General features: G+C 43.8%; 1 protein-coding gene across 1 annotated transcript in view; it reads left to right on the top strand.

The window, feature by feature from the left end:
- frem2a (FRAS1 related extracellular matrix 2a) overlaps positions 1–12398 on the top strand; it is a 72594-nt gene that overhangs the window by 45194 nt on the left and 15002 nt on the right. The window contains exons 7-10 of the mRNA XM_069672062.1: positions 3155–3280; positions 4884–5135; positions 11707–11856; positions 11948–12157. Of these exons, the coding sequence (XP_069528163.1) occupies positions 3155–3280; positions 4884–5135; positions 11707–11856; positions 11948–12157 (738 nt within the window). The remainder of the gene's footprint in view (positions 1–3154; positions 3281–4883; positions 5136–11706; positions 11857–11947; positions 12158–12398) is intronic.

The following is a 12398-nucleotide window of genomic DNA, read 5'->3' as shown; positions in this document are numbered from 1 at the left end:
GTTACAAAGCAATAAAAAACACACAGTCCTTCTCTGCACGTCACATTTGTCGTGTGAAGCTTCAGTCAAGTTGGCACACACAGGATGAAGAATTGTCAATATCAACATCGTCTACTGTAGATATAAAGCCATGTCAGATATGTCTGCAGGCACGAAGGAGGGATGCGCTGTTGACATGACTGACAGGAGAGATTTAGGCATGACTGGGTTGTTGTTTTTTTACACTCAGGAAACACTAAATAGAATGCTTACTAGAAAGCAGTACGATAAGGGTAATTTTTATCTTTATTTGCTTATCAAGGGTCTGAATTTAGCCTACAGGCCTCAATTTGTGTCCCTTTCTTCTTCTCAAGTGTTGCTGTTAAGTGCTAATCACGGTCAAACACTATTTATTAAGTACAGAAAGTGTCTTTCACGCACAAACACAAAACTTCAGTCTTCTGCTTATTCTCTAAATAGTTCCTAATCTGCCACTTTCCCTCTCTTGTCTTTGCCTGCAAATTGAAATGTTAATGGATTATTGAGTAGTGCGACAAACTGTCCACTCTGCTCCATCAAGGCCTGATTTACTCTTCTGCTGCTGCTTTTAAATCCATTTTTTTTAGTATGCATTACTCTCGTCCTCAGTCCAACTTTTTAAATAATTATAGGCACGCAGCAAAGATGGAAACACTGGAGCTTCCATTACAGTGACACGCAGCAGCTGCTCTCATCACTCTCTCTCTCTCATTTGTCTCTTTCGCTCTGTTGTGATCCTCCCTCCTCAATCTATCCTCCCCTGTGGGTTAATTATGGTGTGTGTGGAGGACAGGGGCTGTTTTGTTTTCTGTCATCTCCCGGGGATTGTCTAACGTGACAGAGATGTGCCACTCTGTGCTATAATGGGCCAGTGCAGCTCCAGCTACGCCTGTTGCATTAGCCGTACTCCAGCTTCTGTCTCTAATGATGAAAACTGGCTACGTCTGGTCCTCTGGTTTTAGCCTGGAGATTCCCTCCCATGAGGACATGTCAGCTAGGCTAATAGCTTCAGAGGAGGAGAGAGGAGCGCAAAGCTTTAACCGAAAGACAAATTAAAGGAAAGTGTAATAAGCCGAGTTCGGTTTAAAGGCATGGAAAGTCTAACTGTGAGCGCCTGGAGCTCTTCTTTATTGTTGTTTTTGTGTGTTTTAGTTGTAAGAAAGCACGCACCCCGTCGCCCTTCTGCGTTAGCCCGCCGCTACTTTGATAATAACGAGGAGTGGGCTTGTCCTGTGGCACGCTCGCCTGTTTACACCCACTGCTTTAGCTGCAGCACGCACAAACTCTGTTTAATTACTGAGTGCGATAGCTTAGCTTTTTCTCCCGCAGTACTTCATTGCATTCTTTCATATATAACCCACTCACAGAGCTGACTAAAGATGAAGGTGGCAGCCTGCTGCTTCACTGTTTGCGGCGAGCAGCACCAGCATCTTGATACTTTTAGTGGTATCTTTCTTTCTTCCTCTGCAGCGAGGACGCTATACATCAGTGGAGCTGTTACTCGACTGCATTTGGCACCGAGGTCCTTCGACTAAATCATGAAGTGTTTTGTGCGTGTGAAATTTCAGGGCCAGCTGCACTCATGCACATCTCTGTGTTATTGTAAGAGCTTTGTCTCTGTTAGAATGTAAAACCTCTTGATTAATGTGTCAAACAAGAGGCGATGAGGTTGCTGTTTCATTGAACTGTGACGTGCCGGGTTTGATTAGCTTAACTGTAAGGCCGTAGAGGCTGTTTTGTTTTATTTTTCTGTTACATTTTATGCATTTAGCTGATGGCCGTAACACGTTTTACAAGCTGGTAACTATCACAGCAACAGCCAAACAGTAAAAGGCCATTCATAGAATATTCATGAGCAATATTTTTGTTTTATTTGTTGGCAGGACAAAAGCGGGATCAGGTGCAAGTATTCACATTTTAACACCCCCTGTAAAAGCTTGTGGGTTTTTCTCCTGCCCATGAATGTTTTAGGATGACTGTGTGTTTTCCTGCAGGAGGTGAGCTTCACCCATTTGGCTGAAAATGTGCTTTTTGTGAGTCCTGGGTGCACTAGGAGAGGAAAGTGTGAGGTGAGAATGTGAAAGAACCACAAAGCGAAGAGTGGATGTGTGGAGAGAGGGAGAGAGAGAATAAAATCAGGGTATAGGTGTGTGTACGGTGTGTGTAATAGGTAAGCAGTGGACCCTAATCCCCTGCTATGAGTCCCTGTACCCCCCTGGGGAGTGACAGATTGTGGGCAGTGACAGAAAAGAGAAATGGAAGCGAGGGAAGAAGATTGAGAGAAGAGAGAAACGATTTAGGGAGAGTTACCGTAAGAGGAGAGAAATGTTTGACCTCCTGCCGTGCGTAAGATTGTTTTATGTTGATGACTCCGGACTCAAAGAGACGTCTCAGGTGTTGATGTCTTTTTTTATGCTGGGTGTCGAATCACCCTTTTTCTCGCTGATTTTCACCGCCATTCGCTGACGTTTTAATGCTTTTGTCGCAGAAGCGAGCCACAAGTGTCCTAAAGGTCTCCTCAAGATCTGGGACGAGGATAAGCTCAGTCCACTCTGTTTATGTTTTTATTGGTCCCTGTGCGTCTGTGCAAAACAGCTCCGATATTTACTCTTTCTGTAATGCCTGTAAGTTTCTCGCTTTGATAGATGGTGCTTTCGCTGGCTCTCAGTCTCTCTCTCAATCACAAACTCCTCTCACAGACACAGAGAGGGAGGACAAAAAGAAGAGAGGCAGTTTTGTTACTGACCCTTCTGAGCACAGCAGAGTGGATGTGTGAAACTCCCAGCCGATTCACTCTGCGGGATGAACTGAGGGGCTTCCGCGTGTAATTGTGTGCGACACACCAGGCAGTGAGAGAAACTTCCAGAGGGGTCTCTTTGAAGAGCACCTCTGGTTGCATTAAACCTCAAAACTGAGATGGAGAGTTATTTTTGAATCTGAATAAACACACCGCAGGAACACCACTTCAATGGATCAGGATTTTTAACAAAGTCAGTAATGCAGAGGCAGAACAAAAGCCCGTATCCTTGACGGCCTAATGTGCTGTGGATTTTTGCAGATTGTTATACATATCATTACCCTTTCCTTTTCTCTCCCCCTGACTCCCGCCGCTCACTCTCTTTTCTCCTCCACACAGAGTCCACCGTGTTCTTCCCCGAGCAGATGCACTCAGTGGAGGAGGATGTTGGGGAGCTTTTCATCCCGGTGCACCGCAGCGGAGACATCAGCCAGGAGCTCATGGTGGTCTGCTACACACAGCAGGGTATGGACTAGCCTTTTTTCACCTCAGCTAACCCGTTTAGCCTCGTTGTACCCTTCCTGCCTGCTGCATGGTTAATCAGGCTGCTCATGTCAGTTGGTGAATGTCCTTTTGAAGACTAGAAACATAGTTTATAACCACATATGCTACATTTATGTAGCTAATTAAAGTGTTTTACGTTTAGATGACATTCTTTTTTGTTAAAAACTCCATGTGGTTTTAATTAAACATATTCATACGTATGGTGGAGTGTCTGCTGCACCTGTTGCACGTTTCCCAATGAATTCTGTTTAAAATGCAGCTAACAATGCAGTAAAGGAGATGAAGTGCACATCACATTTGCATGTTCACATATAAAATGTTGCAGGATAAGGCTAGAAGCATCACAATTAGCCGTTAGCTGCTGTTAAGTTTTTATTTATACCAGTTTATTCAAATCATTAACATGTTTCCAAACAGCCTGCGTAAAAGCTCCAATCTCATTTACATTTCAAACTTTCAGTTGCCATCAATGGCTGTAAATAAAGATGGACGACGCATCTCCATCTGCTCTCATTGTACAAAATTGAAGCCAAATTAGCCCCCAAGGCAAACGCTGCTATCTTGCGCTGGTGATGTTTTTTGGAGCCAGAGACTTTGCAGTAGAGCTCTAACCACTTCTGCTGACCAAAACACACACTTAACTTACCGAAAAAAACGGCAAAGATCCACGCTGGAGTGTTTAACAGCAGAACAGCTTCTTGTGTTGGTCTGAAGCAGACCGCTTCACAGATATGTAAACTTCAATGACTGTAGTGATTGTTTTAGTTACGTCTCCTCTCGACGTTCCTCCTCTACTCTGCTAATCCGGAACAGATCGGCTGCAGGAGCCGTATTTGTCAACAGAGCTGTCAATCATCCTTTTTACAGCATCAAATAACTCATTAAAAATAAACTTAAAAAAAAATTAACACTTGGACGTAAATCAGCATGATAAGAACTAACTATAATGACAGAAACCATGTTTGAGAAACATGTATTTGCCATGTATTTAGATTTTATAGTTTGACTCATGTCCCATCTGTTAACATGGAGGAGGCGGGCTTTATGAGCTATACTGCAGCCAGTCAGCAGGGGGCGATAGAGAGGGTTTGGCTTCACTTTTAGGGATGTTGTCCATCTTTTTTGCATTAAAAGTTACAGATTTCCACCAGTATTTTCTCCTCATGCAGCTAAATGTCATGGAATAAATTTATATAAAACATGAAGGCAAAATACATGCATTGATTATCCTAATGAAGGCACTATTGTTAAATGTCAAAAGGCTGTAGTTGCTCCACTGCAGGTTTGATTGAGAGAAAACCTGTGGGGGTGGTCTGCTCCCTTTGTGTTCTGGCATTAAACATAATCGGCTGACTCACGTGACGGGTGGATGTAATTAAAGGTCAAACTTTCTCATCCATAATGGCTTTATCAACAGCCTGAACTGTAATGGAAGAGTGGATCCACAAAGCACTCTAAAAAATGTTCACATATCATCAGGAAATATTTTTAAATTCATCTCGATTTCAGGATTTTAAGGTCTTAAATCTTATTTTCACCTCTTCTAATGACACTTCCTCCAAAGGTTCAGCTTCAGGGACCATTCCCACCACCGTCCTGTCCTACTCGGACTACATCTCCCGTCCGGAGGAGCATGGCAGCATCCTCCGCTTCGATAAGGGCGAGAGGGAGAAGCACTGCCGGGTGGTGGTCATCGACGACTCCCTGTACGAGGGAGAGGAGAGCTTCAACGTCACTCTGTCGCTGCCTGTCGGGGGACGTCTGGGAATTCACTACCCGACCAGCAAAGTCAACATCCTGGCAGACATGGATGACAGTAAGACACGCACCTACTTTCTCTTTCCAAAGGCGAGGATTACATTTGTTTTCTTATGTGTTTGTGAAGGGATTTAAATTGAAAAGACACATGCAAATGGACACCTACAAGCGTGTAAACACAGCGTGTGGGTGTAAATTGTTGTTTTGAATTGTCAGCCTTTATTTCACAGAAGTTCTCTTAATTAAGCTTGTTTACACAGTAACAGAGTGTTGATGCATGTAGGATAAGAATGCCAGAAACACTCTGACTTCTAACCTGCACCCGCCGCAGACAGATGGAATCAGACTCACGTCTCGCTGTCGTTCAGGAAGGTTTTAATTACAGTCGCAAAGGAATCCAGCGGGATGATATTGTCACACATGTCCCTGCTTTACTTTCATTCTGTTGAAACAATATATGTACGAAGTACTTCCCTCTTCTGGAGGGGAGAGAAATGTGCCGAGGTTTACCCGGGGGAGGACAAGCCTGCTGGGGAATACCTGTTCCTCATTTACAGACCTGCTGTCTCACTAGTCTGCATTCATTTACTATTCCCTTTACCAGATACTGTAAATCTCTGCTAAAGTGTTATTGCTAAATGCCATGCTGCAAATTATTGTACCAGCAATGTACCAGTGGAGATGACTTTACATCATCAAGGTGGTGTAAAGGACCTATTTTCTGTCCTTATATACACTTTAGGGAGGTAGGTAGGTAGGTTAGTAGGTGGCACTTTATTGATCCCGAGGGAAATGTAGGCATCCAGTAGCTTACAAGAGATATGACATCACACACCGAGAGGAGTTGTACTTTGGCTCTCATTGCAGAAGAAGAAAAAGAAGAGATACTATTTTAATCCCCGAGGGATCTTTTCAGTCTTTTTTTAAAAACATGTTACACACACAAAGGCCCGAAATACACACACGCACTAACAGGACCCTATGGACAGGCATCAATAGAGAGATGTCAGAGTGAGGGGGCTACACATGGACCTTGCTCAAGGACACCTTGACAGCGCCCAGGGAAGGGAGCTTGAACCTCTCCAGCCACCAGCCCAAATTCCATGTTTGGTCCATACCAAATTAGGATTTGAGCCGGCCATCCTCCGCCGGTCCCAAAGCGGAGTCCCGCCAGACTGAACTACTGTCTACTCCCTTTATAGAGGCTGAAAAACTTAGCCACCCATCTGGAGTCTAACTAACAATACAAAATGACCTTGTGTCTGGTAAGTAAAGTCCTTGAAGAGTTTGAGTACCAAAGTGGGCGCCAATATTTTCAGTTGAAGAATAATCAAATACAAAAATACGATGTAATTGACCCGTCCAATTGAATAAGGATGGTGCTCCCGCTCTGTTTTTCATCATCACTTCTCTTTCCACTTTTTAAAGTGACAAAGAATCTCATAAATGGCTTCAGTGCAAAAAAAAGAAACAGGAAGAAGGGGAAAAAATGTTATTCAGGAACTCTGAGAACAATGAGACGATTTATATTAAAAGCTTTATTTTGACAGGTGTATCGGTTCAAACTGTGACAAGTTTTAGTCTTCATCAACACCGTGTTCCTCAGCCTGAAACACTATTTTTTCTAGCGTGTGAGCCATGTAAGGAAAATTAAGACTTCTTTCACTCACACTTTTTAATAGGTCTTTCATTTTGTCATAAATTATTTGTACTAGTGTCAGAGAGGACTCGTCACGCTCATGGCAGACTGGGATAAATAAAACAATGACATCTTACAACTGAGAACTCATTTAGGCATCCGAACAAGTGTGCCAAACTGAATCAGTGTGTGCGTGTGTATGTGTGGAGGCATCTGGGGGCTAGTTAACAAGAAACATGACACACTGTCTGATTGTTCGTAAATTGTCAGAAGACTTCAGTCGTGCTGCCGAGTTCAAAGGAATGGAAATGTGTTTGTGAAGGCCCAACTCCGGCGAGAGATGATGTGTCATTTTTAGCCTCCCAGAGGATAACGCACCTTCTGACAGAGCTCTAATACCTGCACCCAGACAGTCAAACTGCACCCTACTGCACAATCGCAGCAACTCAACTCGGCAAGCAAAATAAGGAAACAAGAGCATCGATGCGCCGTGTGTGTGTATTTAGCTGTGTGTCTTTTGTGCGCGTGTGTTTATGTGCGTTTGTAAAGTTAGACCTCAAAAGCATCAAAAATAAGTGTTGAGAAAAGCACTTGTGAGCGTGCGAGCGTTCCCCCTCGCCTCATTTTTCCTTCCCCCAGGTCAAAGTCAAGTTCAGTCTGCCGCTCTCCTTCCATCTCTCCCTCTCTCACACACACACACACACTTTCTCTCACTTTAGCTGAAAAAAAACAGGACCCAGGGGTGTCTGCTAGATTTAGTGCTTTATCAGATTAAACTCTACAGTACCTGTCTCCCTGAGTGTCGGGCTCCGCATGGCTGCGCACTCTGACTCAAAGTGAGTGTTGTCATCTCCTTGTTCCCTGCCGAGGAGGGACGACTCTCAGGCGGGTGCATACGGCCACAGCTGAGTTTGTAGAATTGTAGATTAGCTCAGAGGATTTCTTGGAAACCCCAGTCCTTCATTTCAATATTGGGGCAGCCTTACTGTCGGTCACACTGCAGAGGGAGCAGATTTGCTCGCCCTGCGCTCAGGGTATTTTTTCCACTTCAGGAGGTAACTTTCTGCAGGCTTAGAGCTGCAGGAAGTTAGTTTCATTTGTTGTCATTATGTGGAAACTCTTTCCATTCATCAACCACATTAATGCAAATTCAAATATCAGCCATAACATTACGACCACCTGCCTAATATTGTGTAGGTCCCCCTTTTGCCAACAAAACAGCGCTGACCCGTCGAGGCATGGACTCCACTAGACCTCTGAAGGTGTGCTGAGGTATCTGGCTCCAACACGTTAGCAGCAGATCCTTTCTTACTTACAAGTCCTCTAAGTTGGACTGTCCAGCACTTCCCACAGATGCTCTGTGGAATTTGGACGCCAAGTCAACATCTTGAACTCGTCGTCGTGTTCCTCAAACCATTCATGAACCATTTTTGAACGCGGCAGGGTGCATTATCCTGCTGGAAGAGGCCACTGCCATTAGGGAATACTGTTTCCATGAAGGGGTGTACTTGGTCTGCAACAATGTTTAGGTAGGTGGTACGTGTCAAAGTAACATCCACATGAAGGACAGGACCCAAGGTTTCCCAGCAGAACATTACCCAAAGCATCACACTGCCTCCACCAGCTTGCCTTCTTCCCATAATGCATCCTGGTGCCATGTCTTCCCTGGATTAGCGACGCACACGCACCCAGCCATCCAAAGGTTTATTGGTTTTCCTTCCTTGGGCCACTTTTGGTCGGCCCTGATCACTGCACAAGAGCTGCACTTTTGGAGACGCTCTGACCCCAGTCATCGAGCCATCACAATTTAGACCTTGAAAAAGTCGCTCACATCTTTACGCTTGCCCATTTTTCCTGCTTGCAACACGTCAACTAAGAGGACAAAGTGTTCACTTGCTGTCGAACATATACCACCCATTGACAGGTGGCACTGCAACAATATAATCAATGTTATTCACTTCACCTGTGAGTGGTCATAATGTATCAAGCATCTAACTGTGACACGCCATTACTCCTAATTCCTTCCTTTTTTCCTGTAATTTTCCCTCCTGTCAGCTGCAGAGACAAAAGGAAAACATATTTGAAAAGTGAACAATTTGCATAAAAGCGTGAAACAGGAAAAATCACTTCATTAAGCCCAGAAATAACACAAAAAATGTATTTTACCATATCTCAGGGTTTGGTTCCCAAGCTTCTTTTTTTTTGTCTTGTTACTCTTAATATTGAAGCAGTGTTTACCCGCAGACTCCCTCTGACAGGTTGCATAACTAAATCAATCGATCGTGAAATGACTGATGTTTCATTTGAATAGTTTTAAGAGGTTAAACTGTCTAAATTTGCACATTAAAGAGCAGAGATGAGAGAGAAATCAGAAAAAATCAGCATGACGTGTGAGGCAGAACTATTTTCAACTCCCTAAAGAACAAAATTTTAACCCTAAGCACTAATGGGAAGTTTAAAACGTAGGTAATGTTTACAGTAGTGTTTGGACAAAATATTGATACAGCGATATATCGTCGTCCTGACTCGTGTGACACAATTTGACAGGATTTTGACTCACCATGTCAGTACTTCATTACTCCTCGTGGTGGCGCTTATGACATGAATGAGTGTAACGTGAACTGAAAAATTAATTGGCCATAGAAGAAGTTGACAGCAGGATAATCCTGGACGACCTGGGGCAACCAGAGCTGGAGGGACCGGAGAGCTTTGAGCTGGTCCTACGTATGCCAGCGAACGGCATCCTGGGAGAACCCGGGAAGGCTACGGTCTTCATCAACGACTCTGTGTCCGACTGTAAGTGATTTGGTTTAAAAAAAGAAGAAGAAGAAGAAGAAGACAGCGGGATAATGTCAGACAGCGGTGACATGCACCAGCCACTTTAAAACCCAAAGTCCTGATTTGTTTTTACAGTTGTTCTATAATTTAATTCACAGACTGAAAACACACGTGCATTGTTTCATCTCAGTTTGTGTCAAACTCTGAAACTGACACCAAATTGCGCTTTACCTTTGTTGGGGCATTTTGTGTTCTTCAGTTATCAGATTTTGTGATGTATCATTAAATGATTGTCTGCAATATATCAATTATCGCAGAATCGCTCTATCGTGATATTATCGTGCATCATATTGAGTATTGTCTCTTGAGTTACCCTGCGATTCCTGACCTTAGTTTACAGACAGTTTTCTTAAATCTAGTAAGTCACCTCCTTCCCGAAGCAGAGGCCCTCCTTCAGAGGACAGCTGAGAATGCTCTATAAACTACATTTAAAGGCGCAGTGACACACAAATGGCTACAGACACCCACACATAATAATTATCACAATTTGTGTTTTACACCTGCCTGGGCCCTCACACACACTTCAGAGCGCTAAACCGCAGGCGTGGACCCAGAGGGGGAGAGAGAGGATGCAGTTTTCACTCGTCACTCATCGCTCTCGTGTCGAGAATTTTTCGTCCCCCCGGGCGCAGCCGGGACGTGTGTGAACGCAGACGTTTATATTAGCACTCGAGCGGACGTGTCTTTGAGCAAAAAAAAGGAATGTGTGCCAGATTAGAAACATAGTGTTTACAGATATGTGACATGTTTCAACACAATAATCATCATCCCAAAAAAGCTCCCAGACTGTTAGCAGAGTATTTGGTCTGATGTTTTTAACCATCTGTTTTCCCTCCTACACAATCTGTGATTTCTGGTTTACTCTGCTATTGTGCAAAACTCTCATTTGCATTATAAACCTGCGCTTCATCTGTGAGGTGAGGCAGACTGTGTAGGAGGAAAAGACTGATAGATGCATTGAGAAAGCGGATGTTTAGGTTGAGAGAGAGGACACAGCCTGCTCTTGATGTGTGAGATTTTGTGGATATCGTTGCCCTCGGCTATCACTTATTTTGCGAAAATAAGAGTCAAAATATAACCGCGGTAATTTTTTCATTCCCTTCGTTATGTGCGCTATTCTTAGCTTTTGTTATCTGGCCCAGTTAAAGTATATAAATAAAATATGAAAGTATATATAAAGAAGAATTCAGGGGAAAAAATATCTCTGGACTGCTGAGGTTTTTGATCATGACAGTAAAATAAAATGATAATACGGCTGCTATTTTTGGATTACATGCCAGAATATAAGAAAGAAGCGGAGCAAGACACTTAAAACAGAGACGGAACTTTTATTTCTTCAGTTTTTTTGGACTTGACAGGGGGGTTCGTGAGAGATGAAGCTGTCAAATACACATTGGGCTGCCTCCACTTTGCTGCCTCAGGAAACAATGCCAGTTCAAACAAGCCTTTGAGCAGTCTAGGGGGCCTCTTTCTCTCCCTCTCACCATCTCACTATGCCACATTCACACACATAAACACACATGGGTGTTGTTTTTCTAGCTAACCGCGTCCTTTTGTTGTTGAAAGTACTGATTTCTGTCAGACGAACGGCAACAATGAGGTTGGACGGGAGGCCAGCAGAAGTTGAGAGGTCGCGCCCCCCCTGCAGTTTAACTTAAGACTAATGGGCCGTCGCTGTTTGACCTCTGTGTCCGGCTGCTGGCTTTACAATTGAATCATGTCAGACCGCGGGTGGCTGCTGACAGGTCTAATGTTACCACAGGTGCACACATAAGAGGAGAAGACAAGTAGACGAGTTGCAAGTATGAACCCAGCTTCAAAGGTGGGTCACTTGAGGTTAAAAGCCATTTGTCTAAAGTGTCAATCAGCACTTTAATGTTGAGTTTTTAATCAGCATGAGACAACAAACAAGAGAACTAACAAGGCTGAATAAACTGTGCCAAAATGTGCACTCATCAATAAAAGCTCTGAAGGTTAATATGTAAAACAGTCTGGAAAGAAAGGCAGGATTTCAAAGTAAAACTGCATCAATAAACAACAAGGGTACGACTGCAAAAGTTGGCACAACAGAGTAATGCAGGCAAACATTATAAAAGAATAAACAAATAAAGCCCATTTCGTTTGAATAATCTTTGCTGTCTTTGCTTTCCAGTCCCAGTGTTTTACTTTGGCGAGGTTGAGTATCACGTGGATGAGAGTGATGGCCACGTGGAGGTCAAAGTATGGAGGACAGGAACTGATCTGTCCAAGATCGGCACCGTCACCGTCCGCTCCCGAAAAGCCGAGCCCGTCTCTGCAGAAGGTAGGCTCCGAATCCTGTATTGCTGCTTGTGGTTGATTGGAAATACTGTCTTTGGAATGTCGTTTTGAGACACTTTATCCCGCTCCTTCAGCCGGCGTTGACTACGTGGGCATCAGCCGTAACCTGGACTTTGCCCCTGGCGTCAGCATGCAGACGTTCAGGGTCACCATCCTGGACGACCTGGGACAACCAGAGCTGGAGGGACCAGAGAGCTTCGAGCTGGTCCTACGTATGCCAGTGAACGGCATCCTGGGAGAACCCGGGAAGGCTACGGTCTTCATCAACGACTCTGTGTCAGACTGTAAGTGATTTGGTTTTTAAAAAATGTCCACCCTCATTTTTCACAAGTAATATCCATACTAATGACATTCCTCTAGCTACACTTGCATTTTTTTCTGCTTGTAGCAAATGTCTTTACAGTTGTTAGACAAATTGACATAAAATTTAGTTTAAAAAAAAGAATACACATGCTGCTAAGGAGATGAACATGTTGGTGCTTTAAAATGTAAGACTTACCCCTAGTCTTGGCTGTACTTTCTGTT

Source organism: Semicossyphus pulcher, unplaced genomic scaffold, assembly GCF_022749685.1.
Source record: "Semicossyphus pulcher isolate SPU_LCO1_2020_fin unplaced genomic scaffold, fSemPul1.0.p SCAF_10, whole genome shotgun sequence".
In the NCBI taxonomy this organism is placed as follows: domain Eukaryota; kingdom Metazoa; phylum Chordata; class Actinopteri; order Labriformes; family Labridae; genus Semicossyphus; species Semicossyphus pulcher.
This window is presented reverse-complemented; position numbering and strand designations above follow the sequence as displayed.